Genomic DNA, 11,551 nt, shown 5'->3' on the forward strand with positions numbered 1-11,551 from the left:
GTTATGCTTTGTATGTATTTCTAATCTGTTTTATATGCTGTCCTAATTTCTTTCCGCATGTCAGTTATACATTATTTTCTTATCGACTGTCGGTTATTTTCTTATCGACTCCCTATTATTGTCTTTCCGACTGTCCGTTATTATCTTCCCGACTGCCAATTATTATTTTCTTCCTGACTGTCCGTTATTTTCTTTCCGAGTGTCCACTGTCTAGGATTTTCTTCCTGACCTCGATTTATAGTTGCACGTTTTTCATCAACTCATACATATAATAACACAACATTAACGAATGACTGAGCTAACATGTGAACTCCAGCTTCTGTTACATATAATAAAGTATAATCTTAAATACTTCGCTTACGGTCATCTCTTGTTTTCCAAATAAAGGACGAAATGTTGACGCTCACTAATGCCATCGATATTTGTGCACGCTATGAGAATGCATTCGTTTCTACATAACTATATAATTAAGTTCAATATCTAGCATACTAGGCTAGAGCGTAAACTCACAACGTTAGGACATATGTTAAAATGTTTCTATAAAACTGTTCGTGTGCGCGTTAAACAGATATAAAGCCAGTTTATTTGTAGATACACAATACGCCCGCGTCTAAATCTGAAACTCATAAGATTATAACGGATTGGTGGGTAAAACTGGGTTTGATATTCAATATAAGGCTTATGATAAACATCTGTCATCTGAATAAGGTTTGTGTTTGCGTCTAAAATTACACTTTTCCATAAAGTTTGTATTTGTTTTTACGTCTAATATTACACTTTTCAATAAAGTTAATGTTTGTTTTTCCGCCTTATATAACACTTTTCCTTCAGGGGACAACTGTAAGGCCTCACTGACGGCCTGTCTGAACAGCCAGTGCCATCCGAATTCAACGTGCTCAGTGTCGAACAAAGGGGAGGTCATCTGTCACTGCCCTCCAACAAGAGAGGGGCAATTCTGTGAATATGGTGAGTAACTCTTCGAGTGTTGTGAGTTAGATATATGGTGAAGTTAATCGACTTTTACTAAATTTATAAACAGTTTGAGTCACTTGGATACAAATGTCAATAGATTTAAGTACACTATGATCAACTTATGGAGTCTTTTATACGTCTATGCACATGCATACATACTTCCGCTTAAACGACACTGATACAAATTTAATGTTAGCAAAGGTTGCTGATGTTTTAGCTTTCTAATTAGAACAACGTTTGAACTGCGTAATCATGTTGTTTTGGTAAAAGCTATTTTTGTGTTGTTGCTTTTCAAAAATATCAATTCCCAACACATGGTTGATTAAGATGTTGCAATTATGTCCTTGCAGAGAAAGTTCCTGATATGGAGGTTCCTGAATTCCACGGCGACTCATTTTTAGAGCTGGCAATTACTGACAATCTGTCCGAAAAGACGAATATTGAACTCTGGATTCTTACCCGAGACCCAAATGGTTTGTATTGACAAGACAGTATAAAATAAGTGAAAAAAAAGATATGGTCCTAGGTTATAGGTTATAGTTGATGGCAAGATTTATTTGCAACAAGTTAAAATGTGACATAAGATACAGTTTCATACAAGACACACAAAATCACACTAAACGCATAAGTGTGCACGAATCAGCTTATATGCAGCGTGAAAGCATTCCAGCTCAAAAAAGTGTGTGTATTGATTCGTAAAGTATTAACCTATACCTCTTGTCTTATTCACCACAATCAACGCTGAAACTCAAAGTCATGTTCTTTTGTAGGTCTACTGCTGTACTCCAGCCAATACTTTGGAGGAGGAGGGGACACCATATCTATCAACATTTTCAATACTACGGTAGAACTGCGGTTATATTTAGGAGACAATCCCTTAATAATAAGGTATACATTTCATTATATTAATACACATCGATAATTTAAACATATGTTAATATACAAAACATTTCAGACTGCACCACGAGTGCATATAACAATTTCTATATCCTTTCCCAAACAAATTGACAATACATGATACGAAATTAATTGCTTTTAAGAAATACTGAATTGATGATTAATACAAAAGTGAGCAATAATTGTATTTGTCAATCCGTTTTTTTCTAATATAATCTGTGTATTAAATGTCTATGAACATATCCGATTTAGTTCAGCGTAGCGGAGTGTGTATTACTCAATGAGTCGCGTTCTGTGAAATCAAGGCTTAACGCATGTGCGTATAGTGTCGTACCATATTAGCCTGTTCATTACGCACAGGCTTATCAGGGAAGACACTTTCCGCTTGAACTTGATTTTCAAATAACATGCAAGCGGAAAGTGTTGTCCCTGATTGGCCTGTGCGGCCTGCAGGCTTATCTGGGACGAAACGCGAATGCATGTAGTCCAGATTAAAAAAATGCAGCACTATATCACAGGAGTAGGGATGAACTGCATCTGAACGAATGGCACCGCGTGATTGTTAGACGCCAGGGGAAGCGTGCCGAGCTGATAATTGATGACGGAGCTCCAGCGGTTGGGGAGTCCACTGTAAGCATGCCAGTGCCTTTCATACGTAAACAAAAGTCATTTTTTACATTTGCGCAAAAACTAACATGTATTTTTCTATGACGTTTAACATATTTTCATATTTTCCGAAGCAAACTCGGTTTTCGGGGTTTGCGATTTTACTGTTTGTTTTTATTTAGTTGTTATATTTTGCAAGTAGCTATGAAACTTTATACTGTATTGTAATAGCGTGAATAACATTCATTATGAGCGTGATCTAATGTATGAAATAGTTATAATAATATGCATGTGAAATTTAGTTGCAATTACGACGATACATTTAAATTTAAATATAATAACAGGGTACCCTGACGGAGCTCCAGCTGTCTGGTAACATGCTTATCGGTGGTTATAAGGACAAATACGACATTAATGCGGCGTCAGGGGTGACGTCAAGATTCAAAGGCGTTATTCAGAGGGTAAGCGTAATCGATTTAAATTTAAATAATTACCATAACTCTGGGTAAACCGGGCTCATAACATGTGAATACAGTGTCCTTTCGGATCATGGACACTTTCCTCTTGTATCGCATTTTTGGTTTCAAGCAAGTCTCATTTCAACAACAATTCAGTAAATGGATAGACTATGTCGCCCCTTATATGCCTGTGTGGACTGCACAGGCTTATCTTGTACGACACTTTACGCGGATTCATTAAGCGCGGTTTTCTCCAAGTGATGCTCAATTAAAATAAATTAAAATTACTCTTAGCAATTATAAAAATAAATCATGGGCATGTTCAAAACAATGAACGTATTAAGTTTAAAGTTTTACCAACAGATTAAGAAAACACGTACAAGTAATTTTACCGGTTTTACGGGAGTCATTTGATCATTCAAAAGATACTCGATTAAAATCAATATGAATTGTGTTGTTTAAGTGTATCTCTAGGTTTATATCAAAATCATACATATCATTATGTTCCAAATTGTCTTGTTCCAGATATACATCAACGGAAGGCTTGTCAGTAATCCAATTAGCTCCGCACACGACGAATACCACGTGACCTTGTACACGGGGCCTCCCTGCAACCTCAACCCCTGCATGAACGGCGGAGTCTGCATCCCCAAACTTGACCTTGCCGAATGCAAGTGTCCGACGAGATACATTGGACAGCTCTGTGAGAAAGGTATGACATTGTGCAGGTAAATTACTACATAATTATATTTAATATAAATTATACGTGTAAGAAATAAAAGACTTTTATATATACAATTATACGTATTAATTTAAGGTTTTTATGGCATGCATTGATGAATTGTTCCATTTATGACTTACTCAAAACGTGAGTTTATGGTATTATTAAATATGACCCACCTTTGTCACTACACGGTATATATTGTTTTCATATGAAATAAAGGATTGACCCAAAAGTCATTAATGTTCATTAATGAATGATATAAGTTCGTATAGAAAACAGTTTTTTAATGTATGCATTCTTGATAATACGAGTCGCGTTCTGGGAAAACTGGGCATAATGCACGTGCCTAATGTGTCGTCCCAGACTAGCTTGTGCAGTCCGCACAGGCTAATCAGGGACGAAACTTTTCGCCTAAACAAGATTTTCGGTAAGAAGGGACTTCCTTTGAACGAAAAATGCCATAAAAGCGGAAAGTGTCGTCCCTGATTAGCCTGTGCGCACATGCATTATGCCCAGAATTCTCAGAACACGACTTATACAATCAGCTCAAACTAAAATCAACAAAATATGAACACACATTTTGTTGTTAACATATTATTAAAAACACCAACAGAATCAATCGCTCATTATAGTGTTTATAATGCGATCTTCAGTTGCAGAAAACTTGGAAGCCAATATGCCCGTTCGATTCAACGGGAACACTCATCTGCAATATCTGAATGAAATCTCAAAAGAGTATGTATGTATTAAAACACGTGTATAGCTTACCAATAGCATGAAGATAATAATTATACTTGCATATACATGTTAAAATGCGTTACGATTAATAGTTACGTTTTCGTCCATTGAACGAATATGCAAACGACTAACGCTTGTGTCAAGCACGTGGTGTCGTTAAAAATTACAAACAAGAGCGCGTGAACAGAGCCTCTTATAAATTGGGAGTTCACGGAAAATGGTGTATGCATGTTTTGTTCAATTTTAAGTATCGCATGTTTTCACAATAACAAAACAATCATTGCATATATGTGTCTTCATGTTATTGTTGTTGATTAATAAATGACATAAACACACATTTGGAATAATGGTATACGTGTTAATTAAAAACACGCATGAATTTGATGTCTGTATTGCAATGTTTTATTTGTATCAATGTTAAGACAAGAAGCTCAAAGGGACAACAAGTTCAAGTTCCGCTTCCGGACGGACGAGACCAGCGGACTCCTGTTGTTCCAGGGCGGTCGCGGCCCCACCGTGCAGAATGACTACGTTGCCATGGCGATAAGAGGGGGATACTTAGAGCTCAGTTACAACCTCGGGCGGCAGTATGAGGAGAATTTGCTGCTTGCAAAGTCGACTGTGTATGTCAGCGACGGTAACTGGCATACGGCGTTTGTTCGAAGGTCGGTGTTCATAACAAAAACCTTGAAAATGTTGTCTTGTTCAAATATTTAATGTTAAAATATTCATAATATAGTTCACACGTAGGACAATCAGTTATAAAACAATTGCTTCCGTTAACAATTTTTTGGTGTAACTACTTACGAATGTTATACTTCTTCTTAAAAAGATGTAAAATGTCACTTACCGGTGATGCTCAATATATTTGACTGTTAACAGTACTATTATTGAATAGTTGCTTTTTTACATGAATACCACATTCAATTTTTTAAGTAGCTCTAATGGTAGTAAAAATATTTGTAAGGATCTTTTTACTTTATTTTTCTTTATTGCACAAGATATGTATTGGATTTTTTTTAAACACCATTAACAAAAGTTTAAAAGTATGGTTTTGAAACCGAATCTACCTGATGAAAAATGATTCTCTAAACGCTACTTTTTTGTTGAAATATTAACAGCTGCTTATTTTAAACACACTGTTTGATAGCAATAGGTTTCCGGATGTTACAATCATTGATTATTAAGCCCTAGTGGTAATTTATAATAACAATCAAAGAGTCATGAATAGCTCAAACACTAAAATAATGTGTTACAATTACCAAACTCGAAAGTTTAGAACTCTGATAATTGGTGCGAATGTTATTTACAGCAGTTCTATTTAATAATATCTACCTTTTTCTTAATTGTTGTTGTTTTTTTTATCTCATAATCTGTGACGTTATAGCTTAAAGTAAGTAATCTGCACGCAATACACATTTTATATTTGAACGGGTTGTTTTAAACAGAGCCTATGTGGATATATTGTAATAATCACTAATTATTAATAAGTAGGTCAATATTTTCTTCAGGTCGCAAAGAGAGGGCGAGTTACAGGTTGATAAGGAATCTATCATTACTATGATGTCAGACGCAGGTGCCACGCAGATGGATACTGACGGGATTTTGTGGTTGGGTAAGAGGCATGATATTGTGTATTCGTTACCCTCTCAGTCAACGTGTTTTCGTCATGATTTTGTGAGGTGGCCTTTTTTTAAAGCATAAATGTAAAAAAAACAACATATTTTACTTCTTTATAGGAATAATTCCATGAATTTTATATTATATTCTATAGAAATAAGTTATATATGGGAGAAAAAAAATCGAGAATTTTCATTCTGCGCATTTCTTAGCTGTATCACATCAATAATGGTTGTTTAGCCAGAGTGTGTGCCTTTCCCATTATTATATACTTTCAAAAATACACAGTCAAATATTTGAAATGAATTAAAACGCATATAGGGAAACCGGATGTGCGCAAATCATCCATACATATATATTCAATATTTATGTTCTGAAGATATAATTTGACAATTTCCAGAGGCGAGAAAGCTATGTCGAAAAAAGTAAACATATTGCGAACATTACGTTGATATGTTATTGAAATGTTCTAAAGTTAAAGTAATTGAATGTTACTAGACCGTTTACCAATACTTCATTAAAGGTGGCAAAGAAGACATGCCGTCAGGGCTACCTTCGGATTACTACCGGGGATTCCGCGGTTGCATAGGCGACGTTTATATTAAGGACAAAGAACTTCATTTACTGAAACATAGAACTGGCGTTGGTAGCGTCGTCGAGTTTTGTCATTGATCTGTGATGTGTGTGAAGTTTTATATTTTATTATTATTGTACATTGTTAACTTTGATATCTCAGTTTTGCTTGAAACGAATTTGCTTGTTGTTTCCATTCATAGAGTAGTCCATATACTTTATTAAAGGAATACCGGCTTCCTTTTGATAATAATAATAACAAAAACAATACTACTACTACTAATAATAATAATAATCATCATCATAATAATAAGCATAATAATAATGCAACTAAACAATTATTTAACAAATGCCAAAGGTATTTTTCGGTTGTACAGTAAAGATTGCCCTCCTCAAGACTAATTGACATTATTCTCCTCAGGCTTCACTATTTACTATACCTCTGGACTAATAATGATATTTATATTTATGGACATTTGCTTTTATATGCTGTTTCGCATTTTCTTAATCTTATTCATTTTAATGGTAATTTTAATATCCATTATGTATGACTGGTTCTGATTATATGACCTCAAAGACGGCCAGTATGCATGTATGCCCTGCAAGTAGGAATTAAAAGGTCATGTAAATGATTATGTGATATATCGCGCAGGACTTCGAGTGTATTTTTTTTTAAAGTACAAGTATTCAATCAATGTTACTGCATAAACAATACGTTTCTGAATTAGCTGCCTGTGAAAATAAAGATGTTTTGAAGATTTTAGACGTATGTTAAGAGTACTGTTATATTTATTGTATAGACAGGTCATGCATACCATCACAAGTGTGTGGAATTTAAATATAAACTTACTTCTTACAAACCATTCATTTTTTGGCACGGAAATTATCGTTTGGTACAGCCATCGTATATGTCGTTTTATATGCTACATCATAAATGTCGTTGATTACGCTAATGCACTGTTGTGAGTGAAAAACCTATGTGTTAATGGAATCCCGTTACTATTAGTTTTGTTTGATCCGTTTTAAAATATATACCTCCACATGTTGCATTGCTGAATTATATGTTGTTTCCCTATTAAAATGCATGTTAATAAACATTCCAACTTGACCAATTATTGCGTTTCAATAAAACGTGTTATATTTGATATTTAACCGCTGGGTTAGCTTCGGAATTCAGAAAGCACATTGTGCATGTTGTATTTTTGCAGTTGATGATTTCAACATATTTAAAAAAGTATTATTTATTATATTCTCGTTTTGACATTCAAAAAAATTTAAGCGTGGAAATTACACATATATGCATGGAAATCAAACACATTCTGTATCAATCGATATGATCACAATCGCAACATCATAATTCATTTAAAGGACGCGATGCATAATCCAATGTTTGTAACTTCCAAAATGTTTTTTACATATGCATCTTTTTTAATCCGCTGCATCGTTCATTGATGAATACAAAAGACTTTCGGTATGTAATGTGTGGACCATAACACGGAACAATGCTTTTATTATATGAGTCGTGTTCTGAGAAAACAGGACATAATGCTTGTGCGTAAAGTGTCGTCCCAGATTAGCCTGTGCAATCCGCACAGGCTAATCAGGGACGACACTTTCCGGTTAAATAGAATTTTTGCTAAGAAGAGACTTCATTTAAACGAAAAATGTCATACAAGCGGAAAGTGTCGCTTCTGATTAGCCTTTGCGGACTGCACAGGCTAATCTGGGACGACATTTTACATACATTATGCCCAGTTTTCTAAGAACACGACTCATATTATGTTCCCAATCTTAAGAGGCTGATAGTCGTAAATTAAGCTATTGCGCTCGTGTCGTTGCAAATGGAGCTGCACTTAGTTAACATTATAATAATATAATTTTATTTAGAGTTTGTTTACTTTTTGTCTTCAAGTTAAATCAACATACAATAGGCCAAATTGCCTCAAATGCGCTACGAATGTTAACTTATGTAAATATATTACTTACATTTGATACTCCGTCTTGTAAGTTAAAAAAACTAATTAAACTAAACATATACCGATTCTTTTGTGTTTCTGTTTAAGTAAATTTCGGATTAACAGGCTACTCCATAGTTTTTTTTTTAATTCCTATCATACACACAGTATTATACACTGCATTTTAATGCGCAATTTCATCCCGAAAGTGCGGAACAGCGTGTCTGAAAACGTTGTCGTGAGTTGCCATGTTGTCTGTTGCTCGGCTTTGACAGGCTAAAGTTAATTGCAATTTTATACGTAAACTAAATACTTATACATCCGCTCAAGAAGTAGGTTTATGTTTTATTCTTCACAAGTAAAACTCTTGAATTTTATATAAATAGTGTTGATGTTATTTTATTTCTGCTTTTTTGTATCTCATGTTTTTGGACTTCTTTTAATCAAGGATTGAAAAGAAAGAAGTAAACGTTCGTCAATAACGTTCTTTATTTGTTATGGGCCTCTTTCTCAAATCTAGTAACGGGAAGTATGCTACAATCGTTATTTATTTTTAAAAGAGTTATGAGTTTAGTAATAACATGTCAATACGTTTCATTAATAATATTTGAAATAAGTGATGTATGCTTTATTACATGTCAATACACTTTTTGAGTACCAGACTTTTACCATAATTCATAACAGTGACCGTTCAAGACTGTTATTCCAGATTCAATAATTTTATGTTTGACAGAACAAAAATTGCTTTCTTGAGAGACATTTTGGAGTTAAATTATATGGGTTTGAAAAATTGAAAAAAACAGTTAGGTGTCAAAGTTTGAAGTAATTAAAAAACATTAGATGCGTAGTATTTGTCCAGACATTCATGCACGGACCAGCGCATGTCTAGTTACAACATGTTGACAATATCAACATACGTTGGCATGGTTAAAACTGAGTGTTTGTTAATGCAAATGAATGTGTATCAAAACCTACAGATAAAGAAGCGTATAAGACAAATATTTTGCTAGTTGCCTAACTTCACGATGGGTATGCGGATACTTTGATAACAGATGACACTTCGATACCAGATAACAACAAAAGCCACGCGCAAGAGGAAAGTTCATCAGTTTTTTTTTAAGTTATATCATAAAGATTAGCTATTTTAGACAAGGCGCATGGTCGAGTTTATAAATGGTGTATCCTTTTCTATTGCAAAGAAAAACATCACTGAAGAATGGTAGATTTTTCCCCAGAAAATAGAAAATTCGGTCGGAAAACAGCATAAACTGGATAACAGTAAATAATTCAACAAAATAAAACTACTTAGAAATATTGCAAGAAATTGTTTGATATTTCAGCATGTAGAGTAATCACCGTGCTTCAAATACTTAAATATTGATGGCATTCAATGAAATATAGACGAAGATAGAGCATGTTTAAATAGGTGGTATTCATGAAGTTGCGAATACTTGGATTCCCGATATAGGGCACTTCGGATAACAGAGACTTTTAACAAATTGGGCACTCTGATAACCGAGTATAATCTCCTACCTGAAATGCACTTATGTATATTATGGCTATTCTTACCAAACATGTTGAAGTACGAATCAATTTGCATTGTCAAGCCCGACACATTGGGAATCTATGGATAACGTAATTACATACAAATGTAAAATATAACCAATGGCGTTGTTCGTTTTCAAAATCTTCTTACTATTAATTTATATTATTAATATTATAAGTGCCAATTTTAATTAAGATTCAAATGCTTATTTCTGAAGTAATATATTTTAAGTGACGACCAAAAATAATTGTCTAAATAATAAACTTGTTTTAAGTGGTAAATTGAGATTAAGAGAATTGAAAATACAACGGATCATGTGGATCAACACGACTGTGTTCAATTGAACTTAAAGCAGGACTCTAGATAAGAGGAGCAAGGGGTCTTAAGGCGGCCAGTACACCTCATAAAATCCTTTGTCATTGGTGCTCATTAGAATCGCATCATGAAGACGATACTAATGCGTAGCCATACAATTTAAAAGAGATTGGAAAACTCCCTTTATATTGAGCTCTACTTATAGGAAGCACTTCCATTTACACTTCCCTTTCCCTTTTATTATCATATTCCAAAGGGATAAGAACATATTTTGGTAATTCGTATTTAATTTACGTCAGTACAAACATTTTTTATTTATATAGAAGAAGATAGAGCATGTTTTTATGGGTGGTATTCATGAAGTTGCGGATACTTGGATTTCCGATAACGGGCACTTCGGATAACAGAGACTTTCAACAAATTGGGCACTCTGATAACCGAGTATAATCTCCTACCTGAAATGCACTTATGCATATTATGGCTATTCTTACCAAACATGTTGAAGTACGAATCAATTTGCATTGTCAAGCCCGACACATTGGGAATCTATGTATAACGTAATTACATACACATGTAAAATATAACCAATGGCGTTGTTCGTTTTCAAAATCTTATTACTTTTAATTTTTATTATTAATATTAAAAGTGCCAATTTTAATTAAGATTCAAATGCTTATTTCTGAAGTAATATATTTTAAGTGACGACCGAAAATAATTGTCTAAATGATAAACTTGTTTTAAGTGGTAAATACATATATTTGTATTTAGTGCCTGCTTACTATGGCAGTATTCCACAGCGAATTCTGCATTTCTGATTAACTGAATAGAGTGTGTTATATCTGGTAAAAGGTGTCGAGTTATCTGGAATCGAAGTGCCATTGTCTTTGAGATGATCGGTAAAAGAAGTTCCATGAAAATTTGGCATCCGACTCTTAAAACATTTGAATTTCCTCAAATGGACATATTGATCTTTTATTTCGATTAGTTGGCACGTTCTTGATTTATTCCAGGTATTTTTTTTGTTGAAATACGTACTGATCATCGAATTCATGACGATTGTCGATGAAATGTTATAAAAATATATAATCCACTGTTTTTTTCACGACTTTCTTGTTCCGCAAGACGTAATACTATACCGTTAATCGAT

General features: G+C 34.0%; 1 protein-coding gene across 6 annotated transcripts in view; it reads left to right on the forward strand.

Moving 5' to 3' along the window:
- The window catches only part of LOC127847645 (agrin-like), a 153,938-nt gene extending 146,242 nt beyond the window's left edge, over positions 1-7,696 (forward strand). For all 6 annotated transcript variants that reach the window (XM_052379681.1, XM_052379685.1, XM_052379682.1 and 3 more), the window contains 10 exons: positions 832-966; positions 1,323-1,445; positions 1,743-1,860; positions 2,388-2,499; positions 2,820-2,936; positions 3,459-3,645; positions 4,311-4,392; positions 4,818-5,060; positions 5,907-6,010; positions 6,539-7,696. In XM_052379681.1, coding sequence (XP_052235641.1) covers positions 832-966; positions 1,323-1,445; positions 1,743-1,860; positions 2,388-2,499; positions 2,820-2,936; positions 3,459-3,645; positions 4,311-4,392; positions 4,818-5,060; positions 5,907-6,010; positions 6,539-6,687 — 1,370 coding nt within the window. In that variant the 3' untranslated portion in view covers positions 6,688-7,696. The remainder of the gene's footprint in view (positions 1-831; positions 967-1,322; positions 1,446-1,742; positions 1,861-2,387; positions 2,500-2,819; positions 2,937-3,458; positions 3,646-4,310; positions 4,393-4,817; positions 5,061-5,906; positions 6,011-6,538) is intronic.
- The last annotated feature ends 3,855 nt before the right edge of the window (positions 7,697-11,551 follow it).

Source organism: Dreissena polymorpha, chromosome 10 (assembly GCF_020536995.1).
Source record: "Dreissena polymorpha isolate Duluth1 chromosome 10, UMN_Dpol_1.0, whole genome shotgun sequence".
Lineage (NCBI taxonomy): Eukaryota > Metazoa > Mollusca > Bivalvia > Myida > Dreissenidae > Dreissena > Dreissena polymorpha.